General features: G+C 35.6%; 1 protein-coding gene across 1 annotated transcript in view; it reads left to right on the top strand.

Annotated features, from left to right (window-relative positions):
- Positions 1–15499: 15499 nt before the first annotated feature.
- Positions 15500–18787, top strand: part of THSD7A (thrombospondin type 1 domain containing 7A) — a 423961-nt gene continuing 420673 nt past the window's right edge. Inside the window, exon 1 of the mRNA XM_057732183.1 lies at positions 15500–15810. Coding sequence (XP_057588166.1) covers positions 15636–15810 — 175 coding nt within the window. The 5' untranslated portion in view covers positions 15500–15635. The remainder of the gene's footprint in view (positions 15811–18787) is intronic.

The following is an 18787-nucleotide window of genomic DNA, read 5'->3' as shown; positions in this document are numbered from 1 at the left end:
GATTTTTATTCTGTTCTGTTGATCCATATGTCTGTTTTGGTGCCAATACGACACTTCTTAAATTGCTGTAGATTTGTAGTATTGGCTGAAGTCTGGGAGGATCATACCTCCAGCTTTGTTGTGGTATAAGAAGAACTTATACTGATCCTTCTCAAACTCTTCCAGAAGATTGAAGAGAAGGGAATACTCCCAAAGTTATTCTATGAAGCCACTGTCACCCTGGTACCCAAACTAGAGAAAGACACTACCAAAAAAGACAGTTACAGGCCAGTATCATTGATGAATATGGATGTAAAAATCCTCAAAATATTAGCAAAATGAATCCAACAACACATAAAAAGGATCATTCACCATGATCAAGTTGGGTTAAGCCCCAGGTCACAAGGATGGCTCAGAATACTCAAATCAATGTGATACACCACATCAACAAACGAAAAGGCACAAACCACATGATCACCTCAGTAGATGCAGGGAAAGCATTTGATATAATATTCAATATCCCTTCATGATAAAAACTCTCACCAAAGTGGGTATAGAGGGAATATATCTCAGCATAATAAAAGCTATTTATGGCAAACCCACAGCCAGCATAATACTCAATGGTGAAAAGCTGAAAGCCTTCCTGCTAAAATCTGGAATAAGACAAGGTACCCACTCTCACTACCTCTACTCACCACTCTTTTTGATTTCTGTGGAAGTCCTAGCCACAGGAATCAAACAAGAAAAAGAAATAAAACGTATGCAAATTGAAAGAGAAGAGATAAAATTGTCATTATATGCATATGACATGATCTATATGGAAAATGCTAAAAGACTTCACAAAAAACTATTAGAACTGTTAAACAAATTTGGCAAGGTATCAGAATACAAAGTTAACATACAGAAATCAGTTGCGTTTCTTTACACTAACAATTAAATATCTGAAAGCAAAAAAATAATCCCTTTTAAAGTTGCATCAAAAAAAATGCAAGGAATAAACCTGACCAAGGAGGTGAAAGACTTATGTGCTGAGAACTGTGAAACATTGATGAAGGAAACTGAAGAAGATTCAAAGAAATGGCAAGATTTCCCATGTTCTTGGATTGGAAGAATTAATATAGTTAAAATGGCTGTACTACCCAAAGCAATCTACAGATTTAATGTGATTCCTATCAAATTACCCATGAGATTTTTCACAGAACTAGAAAAAATAATACTAACATTTATATGGAATCACAAAAGACCCAGAATTGCCAAACCAATTTCCTGAGGAAAAAGTGAAATCTTAATTATTTCCGTCACATCTTTTTATTGTGCTGGCTTCAAATGAAACAAGAAAAAGAATGCAAATCAGAATGATATATTAGTAACTGCATGTGTTAATTACATTAAATTGTAAGTAAATTTAGAGAAGTTGATGAAAGAATATGTATTGTCACAAGACTCCCCTCCTCCATCCAGCTTCACATCAGGCTGTTTTTCACCATTAGTATGATTCATCTGCATTGTTTTATTTAAAAATAAATTTCTATGAATCAAGTGGAAGCAAGAGGGGGAAGGGTGTAATTTATATAGTTAATTAGTATTGGTTAATATTTGAGTTTGAATGGTAGAAAGATAGGATATCCCAAAACAGTACATAAAAGGTAAAGGAGCTTGGTGATAATTATTATTTTATCCTCTATAAAGTTATAATATTTCTTAACTATATTCTTTCACTGGTTCACAACCAGATCAGTCTTCAGTTACCCCGTATGAAAAAACACAGTCCCACTTTTATTGTCACTTAAGAACTTCTGAGCAGTAAACATCAGCATTTTATATGAAACCTTAATAATTTGTCAGTGGTATCACCAGTTCTAAACAAATTATTAAACTATTTCAGCATCATGATATTTTTAGTAGTAAATTGCCATGGTTTTCCAATTATATTCTCTTAGTAGAATTAGACTTTGGAAAAAAAGGATTGCTAAGGTAACTAAACTTGATTTCCAACAAAAATTAACTTTTACTATAATGGGACAGTATTTCAGTGAACATTCCTATTTTTAACACTCTTTTGAATTGATATTTGTTAAATAAATATAATTTTGAACCTGGTCTAACCAATGTAAGGCAGTGATGGAATTGAGTGAGAGAAGGGAAAAAAAGCAATGTCAAAGTTATATATATGCCAAACAAAAAGGAAAAGGGCTTTACTTGAAAGCTATTCTAGGAGAAAGTGAGTTTTATACTTCTGTGTCTCTAAATCTAAGTGAAATATGAATGTTTTAAATATTCTAAGATATAACACCTTGATTCTAATCAAAATAATTTACTGAGAAAATTAATTTGGAAAGTTCAATGGTGCTTGCGCATGTAAAGAACATGTTATTAAACAGTCTCTGAAAAGTTGAATAAAAGTAAAGCAATGTTCTTTGATAAACTGTTTAATACTCCTCGAATCTCATAGTCTTTGAGTTCATTTATTTTTGATAAAACTTTTTTTTTTACTGTTGTTTTAATAATCTTCAAATAATTTTCATTCCTTTAACTGTATCTGTTAACTGGGCTGGTGTCCACATTAACAACCTGTAGATATATTAAGAGCACCTGTATAACGTTGTCTGCATTTCAAAATTGTAGTCACAGTTACAATTCTGAAGATAAAATTCACTTTCCAAAAAGTACTAAACATTTTGGTGGTTCAGTAGTCTCAAAGCAGGGAAAGGAGGGTAATTTCTTAAGTTTTAAAAGCATTCTTTCTATGTCAATCAGATAAATAACAGAAGCTTGTTAAGGTTTAGGATTAAAATTATATAAAATGAAACTTAATTTGCTAATAGTTTCATTGCCTATCTGCCAGTGATGCCATAGAAGTCAGTGTAGATTATAAAATTTAAAATGTTTAAAGCTTGTATTTTCCTTCTTATTCCAGAGAGACATTTTAGAGGATGAATCTGTTTGTACTGAGGTTGGAGTAATTGAAGGAGTCTTCCATGGAATTAGACTTGTCAAGCCATTTATATCTGGGACTATAAGATGCTAGATGCCTCCGTAATTCAGCAACAACTTAAGTTTCCTGCAGCCAACATAGGGAAATGAAAGTAAGGTTTAATTTCAGAGCAGTATGCATTCACGACCTTTTGCTGTGTAGTGAACTCTGTTTAATGTTTCCACTCAAGGTGCTGCAGTAATCGTTAACTCAACAAGAATCTTAACTAAAATATAAACAGTTGAATGAAGCTTTCAGTGCAGATTTTACTGGTTTAAAGAAGATTAAAGAAATTATAACGATTTCTCTGTTGTTGCTATTACTAAATGACTTCTCTTTCGTATAAATTGACTTGTGGGGTTTAATTACCACATTTATATTATCTCAGTAAAATTAAGTAGAAAACTCAACTAGTCTGGCTACTTTTAAGTGTTTCTCTATTGGATTAATAAAAGATCTTCAGCATTTTAGGGTGAATTGGGCAGGAAAGATAGCCTGGTTCTGGTAGTCACAGCCAATAATGAAATTTTGCATAAATTGTGACTAAATATAAATAATATTAATATTTTACTTAAATGTTTTAATGAAAACTGACAAATGAACCAGTTTGAGAAAGAATGTCTCCTCACCTCCAGATTTCCAAAGCAACACTCTTTATAATAATCTCTGGGTCACATAGTTATTAGGGAATTAAGATTACAAAAATATTAATTAAAATCAAAGTAACCACTATACTGGAAGTCCCAAGATAACTTAGGTATTCTGCAATTATCTTTGTTGAAACACAGACTTGGTGTTTTGCAAAGAAATCATTTGTTCTGCCTTAGTGAAGCTAATTATTCTCAGCATGCAACCACTGTTTCAAATTGCAAAAGGCACATCAGCCTTTGCTGTATGTTGCAGGAATTAAAACCCAATCAAATGAGATAATGAAGTGTATACAAAGAATGTGATCTCACTTTTGCAATGCAATAAAAATGAAAGCCATTAAAAATGTTGCAAAAACCATAATTTAGAGAGGAAAAACATGCTGTAAAGCAAATGTTTACTACTTTAATTACTTATTGCTTAGAGGTAAGCATTAGCTTTATTTATGATGTGGTTAAGACTTCTTTTTAATGACTGAAGACTATGGTGGCTAACAGTCCAATATGAAGCAGTATAATGCAGGAGCTTTTCAAATTTCATGGAAGACTAATGAAATAGTCCATAATATGTCAGGGATAAATATATACGCTTGTAGGAATTTCATGAGAATATATTAAGAAAATAGTTATTAAAAATTGGCTAACAGTGGTGCTCCTTTGTACTCTTTATAATCTGAAAGAGTAAAATACATTAGTGCTCCTATTCATTAAAAATAACATCTGTAATAATATCAACAACATATTACTCATAAAAATCTCTACTTTTTTTCTGTGAAACTTTTTCTAAGAGTATGGAAACCACCAGTAGCCCCCATAATTGCATAATGAGGTAGTGAAATATGATTGGGCGTGAGTCTGTGTTCCATTTTACTAAAGAGAAATCTCTTGTAACTTAAACCCATTGAGTTAATACTTTTTTATTGTTTGTTTTGATGCTTGTTTTCTTCCACACTGGCTATTGCCAGTGATGTTTCCTGCCCTCACCAACACTACCTTTTTAGTCACATGCGGTGAAATTAAGATGGATTCTAGGTTTCATCCCTAACTTGTTATGGGAGAAATTGGACAAAGGTTCCCTTTCGGCTGCCAAGAAAGTACAGTGATCGCAGCAGCCCAGAACGTGAAAACAGCAGGATCCAAACATCAGCAGTGACAACACAGAGAGCCTGAAGTTTCTGTTCATTACACACTATGGGGGCTGCCTGTCTGGAGCAGTTTACTTTGCAAAGTATCGATTGAGGATAATGCCCACCATTAGTTTTTTACGTGCCTAACATTACTCTGGGTATTAATATATTAATGGGCTTTTTTCTTGATTCTGTGTTCTTTCTTCATTTTGCATTTTATCTTTGTTTACATAGTGCTGTCATATGTATAATGTTGTCCTGTGGTCGAGGAACATGGCAGTTTGGCCAGCATGTACATTTCCAAGCTCAGTACCAATGCATACATGAAGGCTCAGTGAGTGATGCATGATGTATATGTAAGTCACTGTATCTCCAGAGCTTGACACAGTGCTTGGCACATAGTATGCATTCAGTAAACATTTTCCCATTGCTTGAATGAATGGGTCAATGTTCATCAAAGGTTTGATTTGCAGGACATAGTGGAGATCACAGAAGAACTGTGATAAAATGAACTTTCCACAGCCGCATCTGGGTCATGACTTAACAAGCCCTGAGAAGAGCCTAGATCTAGATATTTGGCTTGCATGATGTTAATGGTGTTGCTCTTGTCAGTATTATATTCTTATTTTTATTTTGGACTAAAAATGTAAAAATTTCAGAATATTCAAACAGCTGCAAAATGTGGTTTCTATCACTTTTCATTTAGAGAGACATGTTTTTATAAGGGCATTTTGCACACATTGTCAACCCTCTTACATTGAGATCTTACAAAAATTTGGTAAATGAGATATTGTGGCTTAAATAGTCATGTTTGCTAGTATAGTTTTGAAGTACTGCTTTTATTCACATCCCAGTTTAGCTGCTTATGTTCATCTCTTTTCAGTTGAGTAAGGTAAAATTGGATGGTGAGCTGTTATTGTTCAGCCAAAACTTGGCAGTCTTCAACCCATTATTCAACTTGGAAAGGAAAACAGATTTTAAATACCTTTTTGTCTCCTTTATTATCTTCTGGGATCTGCAGTATTTTCTGTGCCACTGATTAGCAAATGAAAGAAAAATTATTTTCTTTGTAGATTGCAAAAGGATGCAATTGTCATATACTGAGACAGGTTAGCATCTGTATCTCAAGGGAAAAACTTTTGGAAGTAGCAGATCTGCCAGTAGCAATTAATTAGAAAGCTTTTCATACTGTTTTCAGCTACAGACGTGAACTAGCAGCTTGAGAAAATTGGTAGTGATGTCTGTTGTCACCACAGGGTAGTACAATGCATGGAGCTAATTTACTGACATTTGCTTTTTTCTTAAAGTGTCCTATCTTCATCTTACATTGAGCTTGATTTTCATTATCAAATGATGAATTCAGCATAACTATAGATTTTTTTTTGCTTTATAATGCACGGTATGTGAGATGTAAGCACAACTTACTCCGTAGGAATGAATGCATCTTACATTTGTGAATGCCAAGATGTGTTGAACAGCTGGTCTCTTTTCACCACCTACTAAGCATAAGTATAAAGAAAGACCACTCTCTTAGCAAAGAAAGATATATCAACTTAAAATATCAGTAGCAAGACTGTCAAAAATTGTCATTAAAAAAATAAACACAACTTTTATATAACAAATTAAATTTTATCTCAAGAACAAGCTTGAGTTTTTTAGTTCTTTTATGGATAATCATGTATGCCAAGATTCATTTTTTCTTAGGAAAGTATTATCTTTGAATTCGTTCTACACATCTGGTCCTAGAATGTTTGGGTACGATTGCTTCTCTCTGATTTTAATTACTAAAAAAAAAGTTCCTTTAAATTTTAGGCAGATGAATTATTTATTTAAATTATTTTCCATTTTTTCATAGGTAATTTTCGTGCATTTATTTTATGGACCTAGTACTACTCGAAGTAAATTCAAATTAGACAAATATTGTGTTTATTATATTTTTAGTGCAGATATTCTCTACAAAACCACTGATTTTCAGAAGGATATCTCTAATCTGGGCAACACAATGTATAGGAGATCATGGTATCTTACTGCTTTTCTTTTTGGCCACCCTCAAATATTTGGAAATTTAAAAAATACATTTAAAAATAACTCACAGAACAAGGAATAAATCAAAAGGGAAATTAAAAGTATATTTTGAACTGAACAAAGATAAAACACAACCTATCAAACTGAAGGTAATGCAGATAAGCAATGCTTAGGAGGAAATTTTTTTGGCTTTAAGGCCTACGTCAAAAAATAAGAAAGGCCTACATAACTTCAGTAAGTAAGTAACCTAAGTAAGTACCTAAGTAACCTAAGGCCTTGATAACCTAAGTTTCCACCTTAAGAAACCAGAAAAAAGAGAGAGCAACTAAGCCTAAGGCAGAAGAAAGGAAATTATAAAATTAGAATGTAAACCAATGAATTAACAGAAAGCAAATTAGTAGAGAGAAACTGAAGGAACAGAAGTTTTATGAAAATATTGAAAGAAGAAAAGACAAATCTTTAACTAGGATGATTAAGAGAAAAGAAAATAGACATGAATCACCAAAATCAGGAATGAGAGAGGAGAAATCAGTACCAACCTTATATAAAGTTTTGTTTGTTTGTTTGTTTGTTTGGCTTAGCAGAATTTTATTTCCTCATAATTCTGGAGGCTAAAAGTCCAAGATGAAGAAGTCCACAAGGGTGATTTCAGCCTGAGGCCTGTTTCCTTGGTTTGTTGATGGCTGTCTTCTCCCTTTGCCTTCACATGGTCTTTCCACCCTGCATGTCTGTGTCCTATCCTCTTCGTATAAAGACACTGGTCATATTAAATGAGAGCCACACCAAGGACCTCATCTAAACTTGATTATCTCTTTAAATACTCTTTCTTCAGGTACAGTCACATTCTGAGGTCCTGGGGGTGAGGACTTCAACATATGAATTTGAGGGAACACAATTCAGCCCATTCCAAGATATTACTCACCTCTCTCTGTCCTAAAAGAGGAGGCAACATTATATACATTTAAAGATTTTATATGAATATTGTGAACAAACTTTTGCTAACACATTTGGCAACTTAGATGGGTAAATTCCTAGAACACAGTTACCAAAACTTATGGAAGAAAACGTTGAAAACCTGGGCAGATCTATAACAAGTAAAGAAATTGAAATATTAATTAAAAATTGTTCCATGAAGAAAATGGCCAGGCCCAGATGATGTCAGTAGTGAATTCTAAGCATTTAAAGGAGAACTCATACAGTCCTTCATAAACTCTGAAAAATAAAAGAGAACACATGCCCATGCCTTCTATGAGGCCTGTATTATCCTGATACTAAAGCCATAGAAAGACATCACAAGTAACAGCAACAACAAAAACTAAACAAACTCAAGACCAATATTCCTAATGAATATAGATGGAAAAACCTAAACCAAATATAAAAATCAAATTTAGTAACATACATAAAGGATTATACACCATGACTAATTGCATTTTGTCCCAGGAATGCAAGGTTGATTTAACATCTGAAAATCAATCAATTAATACAATGCATTGATCAGTGAAAGGATATGACAGTTAAAGGATGCACAAACATCATTTGACAAAATCCAATACCCATTTATGATCAAAATTTTCAACAATCTAAGAATTTAATGGAACTTTCTCAATCTAGGAATGGAAATGGCATCTGTGAAAAATCTATAGCTAACATCATACTTAATAGTGAAAGACAATATTTTCTCACTAAGATCAGGCACAAAGCCAGGATATGAGCTCTCTTCACTTCTATTTAACATTGTGCTGGAAGCTTTAGCTGGTATAATAGGCAAAATAATAATCACAGTAACAGTAATTATAATAAAAATAAAAATAAAGACTTTCAGGTTGAAAAAAGAGGACCACAAATGTCTATCTGCTGATGGCAGATTTATATGTTGAAAAATCTGAAATTTGGAAAATATTAGAACTAATAGATCAATTGAGCAAGATTGCAGGATATAGAATCAATATGTAAAAATCAATTTGGTTTCTGTGTCTTAGCAATAAACAATTCAAAGTGAAATTCAGAAAATTCTATTTACAAGAACATCAAACACGAGACAGGTATAATTGAACAAAATAAGTGCATTCTGCACTGAAAAGTATAAAATAGTCATGAAAATAATTTATGAAGATCTAAATAAATGGAGAGACATTCCGTGTTTATGAATGGGAAGACTCCGTATTGTTAAGATGGCAGATTACCTCAAATTGATCTGTAGATTCATTGCAACCTCTATCTAAATCACAGTAGGCAATTTGTAAAAGTTGAGAAGCTGATCCTAAAATAGATATGGAAATGCAAAGGACCTTGAATAGTCAAAAACTTTTTGAGAAAGAAAAAAGTTGACTGTCTTACGTTATTGAATTTCAAAACTTGGTGGTATAAGCTAAAGTAATCAAGATTGTGTGGTATGAGCATAAAGACAGGAATACAGGCATATCTCGTTTTATTGCTGCTCTGCTTCATTGCGCTTTGCAGATATTGCATTTTTTACAAATTACAATTCTCTGTGGAGCAAGTCTTATCAGTGACATTTTTCTAAAAGCATATGCTCACTTTGTGTGTCTGTGTCACGTTTTGATAGTTTTTGTAATACTTCAGATTTTTCACTATGATATTTATTATGGTGACCTGTGATCAGTGATTTTCGATGTTAAATAAAGATCACAACTTGCTGAAGGCTTAGATGGTGGTTGGCATTTTGGGCATGTACACACTGCCATATTTAAAATGAATAACCAACAAGGACCTAATATTTATAGCACAGAAAACTCTGCTCAGTGTTATGTGGTAGCCTGGATGGGAGGAGAGTTTGAGGGAGGACAGGTACATGTACTCGTATATGTATGGCTGAGTTGCTTTGCTGTGCACCTGAAACTATCACAACATTGTTAATCGGCTACACTCCAATATAAAATTAAAAGTTTAAAAAATATTTTTAATTAAGGTATGTACACTTTTTAAAGACATAATGCTATTTCACACTTAATATACTACAGTATAGTGTAAAGATAACTCTTATGCACTGGGAAAGCAAAAAATTCCTGTGACTCCCTTTATTGTGATATTTGCTTTATGATGATAATCTGAAACGGAACCCACGATATCTCTGAGATATGCCTTGGCGTGAAATAAAAGTAAACCATTCCATTTATGGTCAGTTAATTTTTGATTACAAAGTGTTGAGACTATTCAATGAGAAAAATAAGTCTTTTAAATGGTGCTGGGACAATTGAGTATCCTTGTGCCAAGTAATGAGAACGTTAGAACTTTACCTCATATCATGCATAAAAATTAACTCAAATAGATCAGAGACTTAAACCCATGTGACCACCTCTTCTACTGGTGGCGCGCAAAGAGCCACCATGGAACTCAGTGTTGCTGGTGTCCTTCTCACCAGTACATTTCTGAAGGCCTTGGTGATTGGTATGTCTCTGTGTGTCCCCTGGAGAGCATAATCCTTTCTTGGGTCTTCCTTTACCTTAAATAATGTATCTAGTCTGGCATGTCCCTTCCTTCCCTTTCTTACCTGACATTTCACTTTCCATCAGTGTTTCTCCAGGCTTCTAGGAACCGCCAGTTTGCACCATCCCTTTTAGTGCTTGGCAGAGTGTTAAATTCCATTTCCTTGGAGTATTTCTCCAAGTTAATAAACTCTCTAATCCCCATATGTTCTGGCCCCTAATCAAACACTCTCAAAATCAAACCTTCTAGTCTTCTGGCTTCTACCGGTAGTTAGTTGCTAGCTAATTCTAGCAGCTCTTTTGCTGTGTAGTCCTTCTACTCTCTTAACAGACTCAACATGACTAGGCTGACTTAATGCTGCAACTTAATCCTAGCTATCAGCCTGAAAACTAGGAGAGGTGGTATGCCAGCTCTTAACAGGGAGAGGTGGGCTGTCTCTGAAGGCTTTGCGAGTTCAGAGGAGACTGGGGAAGCAAAGACATTGGGGGCATTGACCCAGAGAACCTTGACCACATATCAGGTTCTAGGTTTTCCCAAACAAACCCTGATCTTTGCATAACAAACTTGCCTCAGTTGATCATTCAGTCATCTTGTCAGCTGTCAATTCTTAACTATTAAGTTTTCAGTTTTATCTTTAGCTTTTTTTTTTTTTTTTCTACTCTGCCACTGCAGGAGACAAGGGTCTCTTTTTAAGAGCTCCTGGCCTTCATATTTAGTTTTCAATATATGAAGGTCTGTACCTTTTCATTATCCATTTGTAGGACATCAACACAACTAGTGATAACTAGTCAATTCTGTTGCCTTTGTATCATCACTCCTCTGCACTTTCAGACACCTGAATCATTGCATTGTCCTAGGTGTTCTGCCTGGAAGCATTCTCCCAAGTTAACCCCTGGTGAAATGTTTTAATGATTGGGGTGCTACGTTGTGTCAGGAACTATTGATGCCTCACATACCACCTAGGGTGGGATCCTTATTGTATGGCTTAGAGTGAGTGATCCATCCCCCACACCTAGAAGGATCTGAACCAAAATACTGTACATTTTCACCTGACACTCCAGACAAGGAGTCTGACTATTCATAGCACATCTTTATTGTTTCCATACAGGTATAGTTTTGAGTAAAATGGAGAAATCATGGGATTAATTTTTTTTTCTGTGAAACTATTTGATATTTAGAATCTCCCTTCCCCTCACTGTATATACCTGCAAAGCAGCAAACTAATCAATTAGCCAACCAATAAACTAAAGAAAATAGTTATAAAGAAAAAGGAATTGGAAAGAAAATAGATGGTGAATATTACAGTCAGAATTGGGAAAGTAAAATTTGTGGCTAGTTATTGCAAAAATAAAAAGTGAAATATTTCATCTTTTAATAATCTGGTGGGTGTGGCAAGAAGGGGGGAATAGGAAGAAGCCCCAAATTAATATTTTTCTAGCCCAAATGTTGGTCAAGTATGACACCTAGAGGCCATAGAAACAGAATTCCTTTGGGTGATTTTTTTTTTATAAGGCAAGATATATTTATGTAGAGAAATTTATTTAAAATTGTTACTTCAAAATGGATATTTGTATATACTTCCCTATGTAGCCATGAATAACTTTGTATATATTCCCTCATTTAATCAGTTTTTTTCATAAAAAATGATGATATTAAAAGTTGTTTCTCTGTCAAGTAAATGAAATCTTGATGATTGACTTTAAATGCTGGTACTAATCACTAAAAGTCATTGTCCATATGTCTTTTGGGTCATCAAGTATGGTTATATGCTTATGTTCTAATAAAAGAGAAAACACGTACATAGATCTGTACACACCCACCCTCTCTGGAGTTTGGAAATGATAGCAAAAATAATAAAGACAAAAAAGGACAACACACGAGAGGCGATAGGTTCAGAATTGTCTTGTTTCTAAATATTAAAAAATATATATGCTTTGCGTTTTTCATCTATTGGTTTGGAAACTTTTATAGTCCTAGCTCATTAATACTTGAACAGTTCTTCATGAAAAATGATGAACGATTTACTTCATGGCAGGCTGTGCAGATGGTCAATTTAATCTGCATCTTTGAGACTTCTCATGACTAAATTTTGACATTGTCATTAAACATTTGTGTATTATTTATGTCATATGCTAGAAAACAAAGATTACTATGTCTTGCTATCTCTTGTTCTCTATCAGTTTTATTGATAGGATTTATCTAACTGGACACTATAGCTTTCCCAAAGGAACATGTATCTGAATATATATATATATAATTTTTGTGTCCTCAGAGACCCATACATTTTTGTTCTCAAGTGCAATAATAACATTGTTATAGAACAGATATGTGGCAATGGTGGAGACAAATGTTTATATGACTTAGTTTATATAACCTTGTCCAGAGGTATTTTTATTATTAACTAATAATACATGTATATTTATCTGGAGTGATTTTTTTATTAACTCTTTTTTAAAAATTTTTAATTGAAATATAGTTTATTTACAATGTTTCAGGTATGCAGCAAAGTGAGTTGGGCATACACATATGTATATACTCTTTTTCAAATTCTTTTCTAATGTAGATTATAAAATATTGAATATAGTTCCTTGTGCTATACAGTCAGCCCTTGTTGTCTATTTTATATATAGCGTATATCTGTTAATCCCAAATTCCTAATTTATCCCTCTCTTGCTTTCCCCTTTGGTAACCGTAAGTTTGTTTCTATGTCTGTGAGTGTATTTCTATTTTGTAAATAAGTTGATTTGTATCTTTTTTAAAGATTTCACATATAAGTGGTATATGATGTTTGTCTTTGTCTGACTTTACTTAGTATGATAATCTCTAGGTCCATCCATGTTGCTGCAAATGACATTATTTCATTCATTTTTAAGGCTGAGTAATATTATTTGGAGTGATCTTTAAGCTTTGTATAAATTGAAATTAAAAGAAGGAAACCAATTGTTGGCTAGTTTCAAACACTGCAGCAGAACATTAACCTTAGTTGTGTATTTTAAATGGCAGCAAATTTTGACTTAGAAATAGCCCCTGGTTCTTATGTATAATGCTTGAAGTTGTAACTATGATGTTTAAACTCTTGACCAGTTGAGTAATTATTACACAACTATGGATAAATATAGAAATAAGAATCTTAAATTTTCTTTTGACATTATGCTATTAAGAATAGCATCTGATGGCTTTTCAAAGGATTAAGTAATTATCCTGCACATAAAATTGTACTAGCTTGACTCCTTATATTCTCTGTCTTCTGTTCTTTAATGAGTTTCTACTTGGTGGATTGATTTGGGACTTCCCAAGAATGCTTAGAATGGGCTGATTAACAGAGTACTTTGTTTTAAATGCTCTCTGTGCCAGAATTAGAGGATTTTAGGGTTTAGCACCCTAACATTAGCTGAGAAATAAAAACAGGATAGGAAAACACTGCCATTGTAGAGTGGTATTACAGTGGTTCTTAAGAGGACAAACCCAAGGAAGCCATAGCAATTCCTATTTTCTTCTTTGGTGTAACTTGAAACAAGTGCTCCTTCAGGAAACCAGGCATAAGTTGGAATCAGGCTTTTTTGTATTCCTTATCAACCTATAATCTTTTGATTGTTGCCTATTTTTCACCAGTGAAGAAATAGTAATCCACACTAGCTTATCTCTCCTAATCACAGACTCACAGAGCTAGGGCTCTCTGAGCTTTTAATTCCCTCTTAGAGGCCTAACAGAGTGGAAAGTAAACAAAGACCAAATTTGCAACCTTCAACATTGCTAATTTCCTCTGATGTCAGAATACTTAAATAGGCAGGACCTGGGAATTATTTGATCAAACCTGCTTTTAATCTAATGCATGCAGCAGGGCTGTGTCTGGAATGATCTGCAAAATGACAGGCGTCCCAAGAGAGCTTTATGGAAGGTTTCCTCTTTCAGAAACAGTAGCTTCCTCATTTTAAACTCTTGGGTTGGCCGTGCTGATGGAGTAAATTCATAAAGAGTAGTTTTCCTGCTTTTTAAATTTTATTTTATTTGGCCAAATATTGCTGACCGGATGTGAATAGTTTTCTTTGGCTTTCTTTTTGCCTGGTTTTTAATTGGCTAAATGCCTTGATATTATTTTAGCTTTACTAGGAAATGAATTAGTAAAGAGTATTATTGAGGAGAAGAGAGAGAAAGGGCAAAGCATTATCTGACTTCACACACATTCCTTTATTACTACTGGTTTAAGAGAGTGAAAACACAAAGAACAAAAGGTCCAAATCCACTAGATTATATAGATTATAAAGGCATTGTTCTACAGTAAGTGCTAAGAGAAATTAGTGGCAAGGATTTTTAAGTAAAGAATTTACTAATTTGGAGACACACAAATAAGGTAAATTCAATTTGTTCTTTAATTTTACCCAGAACTGTGTGGATTCTTAATGGTAACATATTTTTGACAGAGAGTAGATAAAGGGATAGCACTTTTATTAACTTCATATATGAAATATAATTTTATGATTAGTTTTTATAAAATGTTATCCAATTAGATAGCATTGTGAATACTTAATACTAATTCAATTTTAAAGGCTGTTAAGACAGTGTACTTTGATTTTAACAGTAGATCAATACTGCTCATATTTTTGAGAATAACTATTTTAAGTTAAAAAAAGGTTTAAAAAAGAGTTTAAGTGCCTTTCAACAGCAAGTAAACATTTCTGCTGTTTTCCTATGTTTTTCACATCAGATCTTAAATACTGCTCCCCACATGAAGTAATTCGGAAGCCAAGGCTTAAAAATAAATTATAAACACCAATGCTCTGTGTACATAAATATATACTAAGAAGAACATGCCACTCGATCTAGCATTTGCCTCCTCGGGTGACAATGAATTTCAGTGCCTGTTATTTGTCATGCCGAAGCCTGTCGGGTGATGATTCTTTTTATTGGCGTATGCTTCCAAACATATTTCATCGCACCATGTGCACTGGAGTTCTTTGGGCGGGTGTGTTGCATCTGGGTGCCCCCTCTCCGGTTGGCTCGCCTCCTTTCTCGTCCTGGCGCTCTCGCCTCCCGCGTCTCCAGCCTCCTCGGTACTCCTGTCGGCTCACGGCCCCCTCCCCTCTCTCCAGCTGGCAGCGGTGGGGGCTGCGCTGCCTCCCGGACCTCGGGACCTGCTCAGTCAGCTGGGGCCCCCTGCGGACGGCTGCCTCCCTCGCCGCTAGGACCCGCCACACTGCGCGGCATGGCAGCGGCAGCAGCATCCCCGCCAGCGGCGGTGGCGGTGGCGGTGGCAGCCGCGGCCGCCGCAGACGCTATTGTTCCCTGGTGTTAAACGCGCGTTCCCTCCTTTTCATCTGACACGAACAATAGCGGGACGAGCTTTGCGTTCTGTACTTGGGAAGACATTCCGAGGGCGAAGGAAATTTCCCTGCCAACCGCGTCCCGGATCTGGATCCTGGAGCGGCTGCGGGCGGCATGGGGCTGCAGGCGAGGCGCTCGGCGTACCGGAGCCCCGGCGCTGCGGGCCCGCGCCCGGCTGTCCTGCCGCTGCTGCCGCCGCCGCTGCTGCTGCTGCTGCTGTGGCCCGGCGCCTACGCGGCTGCGGCGCCGGGCGAGGCGGAGGCACCCACCCTCTATCTGTGGAAGACCGGTAAGTGGGACGGAGTTCCCCCTGCTTCCCATCTTCACATCTGGGTCCACATTATGAAACTGCTGGGCTCCAGGAGGGACCCCTGTGCTTCTTGATGACCCGGGTGTACTGGGATCCTAAGGTAAAAAGTATGAATCCTAGGAAGCAAATTAGGTCATGTTCAACGCTATGAGGAAAGGAAAAAGCTAACAACTAAAAGACATTAGTGAGTCACTGGAATGCTGTTTCTCTCACAGCTCTGTAGTTAATGAGGGCAACCAACGCTGCACTTCCATAATTAAGTGCAATATTTTTAACCTCTACGTTCTTATTCTACTAGGACTTTCGTAAATATATTTCTAGCAAAGAGCAAGCAAACATTTTAACTCCAGTCTTATCCTGTGTTTAGGCAAACAGTTCAGTCTATGCCATGATATATATGGTTATAGAGTTAAATTTGTTAAGTATAGCTTATGTGGGACACTTGGAAACAAGCCAAGTGAGGGCAGTTCTAACAGTTAAAGGCAATTGGGGCTGCAGTAAGCTGGCTGAAACCTTGAAAAGTTCTATTCTTAGTGAATTGCAGGATTTTTAAAGTGTGCAATTGTTAAGATGTTTAGGTTTAAACTTTTTCCTGCCTTGTAAAAGTTTTTGCTTTGTTTTCAACCAACCAACAAAAGCAGCAACTAATTGTCCCTCAGAATCTCCCAGCAAAGTGCTGAATAGAGGTCCTCCTGGGGCAGTGACAGGCAGGAAAACAATACCAAATGAGGAATTACCACTCCCTCTCCTGAGGCTCCTTCCTCAGCTAAAGGACATTGAGAGTCCTTCAGCAGACCTGAAACTTCATGTTTACAGGAAGAAAGTGGGAAACATTATTCTTACTGCTTAGTGCTAAAGAATGAATTAAGAGTTTCTTGGCAATGCCTAAACATTAAGAGAAGGATGCAGTAGACAGAAGGAAAGGTATATATTCCATGGGATCACAAACAAGTTACAGAGAGTAGGTCTCTTTCCTGGCTTCAGCTGTCTGTGGCCCCTGATGCAGAGACAGATCAGTCTACTCTACCATTACTGATACCCTGAATTTTTAAAGAAGTTGAATCTAACAACTTAGTGAGGAGATCGAATAGAAACTTATTTAAAGCCAGAGTACATAATTTACCTCAGAATGTTGCATGAAATCACACACATACACACACGTTTAGAAAAGCTATTTGGGTGTTAGTGTTAGCCAGACTTGTTACCACTTGCAGTTTAAAGATCAGTTGATGAGTGGATGCAGATGAAATCAAATTGATTTTTTCAATTTAAAAAAAAAGTTGAAAATCTTCTGTAATTTAGCTGAAGCCATGGTTTTAATTTTCAGAAGCTCAGTCATAAAAACAAACACTAGTCAAACTGTAATTTACTGTTAAATGGTGTTATTTGGATGCTCAGTAAGAGCTTCTCAAGTAAGTAAGTGTTGGACAAAATAGTACTTGCCCTGTTGAAATTTGTACTATTGAAGTAACAAGAGCCAAGCAGTAATTCAGATCAAGGAAGAGTCTAGGCAACATTCACTGTGCAGCATCTGAGGTGCCAGTGTGTGTCAATATAAATGTCATGGTGGAAACATAAGCCAATAAACAGTTTAAAATAATGGAAAGCTCTCAGGAGCAAGGATATGGAGACCTTGGTTCCAGTGCCAGTTCCAGCTCTTGCTAGCTGTAGAAACATTGGCGGGTCACTTAACTTTTGACCCCCAGTTTACTCAGCTGCCTGTAAATGTGACCTTCTCCTGACTATTCACACTATTATGAAGATCAAATGAGTGAGTGATGAGAAACTAATGTGTAAACTTCAAAGTTATGTGCACGTGCAGATATAAGATAGTAGGATGAGGAAAATAATGTAATCTCTTTTATGATGAGCCTTGGTTTGGTGAAAAAAAAAATGGTGAATTAAACAGGAGAGCAAAATAATGACCTCTTAATTTTTTTTTCAGAGAGAAAGGAGACTTTACCATACCTATAAAGGAATTGAGAGAAGTTATCAGAGGAAATAGGGAATATTGAAAGGAGAGGAATACACTGTAAATGAAAATATAGGGATGACAGCATTATAAGTGTTCCTCATTTGATGAAGATAAAGAGGCAGGCAGGGATTCGAAAGAGAAAATGAGGTGAGACAGTACGAGATTCTAGCGGGACAAGCTTGGTCTTGGTAGAGCAGATTATTTGAATCACATTATTGGTGAGATCATTGAATGAGAGTGAAGTAGTGAAAGGTACATTGGATGAGGAGCTGAGAGAGGAACTGTAACACTGTGTTTGTTACTAGCAAGCTTTAGAATATTAGCAAGGTCATTTAATGACTCAGTTCTCGGTTTCATATTTTGTGATATTCATTGATTAGAAAAGATAATATTTAAAGGCCTTTTCGGCTGTAAAGTATGTGTGCATACATATGCACGTACATCATGAACATACAAGTATGCATCTATACATATACATAGTATATTAACATGTGTATATACATATAGTATATATTAAGTGTATGATGCATATTTATTATATGAAAGTTTAATGCATAAGGTATATTACATGAATGTTTTATTAAGTCAGTTCACAGCAAAGAGTTGTTGAGGACTCACTGGGTGACTTATTTGAAGTCACTGTAGTAGAGGCTGGCTAGGATATTGTTGTCCCTGCCTCCAAGAAAGTTACAGTTGAAAAATACACAACAATTACAGCATGGCATACAATATTCATGAACAAAACCCTATGAGAGCAGAGAAGTTGTATAGCTGATAGAAAAAAAAATATATAAGGCATGACAATATTCCTAGGTCTTAGAAGTACTGCAGCTCAAATCCAGAATATTTGGTGGGAATGAGTGGATTTAGTGCTAATGAGATGAGTCAGGCCGGATTGTAAGAAAACCTTCAAACTATGGTAAAGATGTTAGAGTCTAGCCTATAAGCAGGTGAAGCCATTATAAGCTTAGAGCAGAGGAT

This window comes from Hippopotamus amphibius, chromosome 4, assembly GCF_030028045.1.
Source record: "Hippopotamus amphibius kiboko isolate mHipAmp2 chromosome 4, mHipAmp2.hap2, whole genome shotgun sequence".
NCBI classification, from domain to species: Eukaryota; Metazoa; Chordata; class Mammalia; order Artiodactyla; family Hippopotamidae; genus Hippopotamus; species Hippopotamus amphibius.
This window is presented reverse-complemented; position numbering and strand designations above follow the sequence as displayed.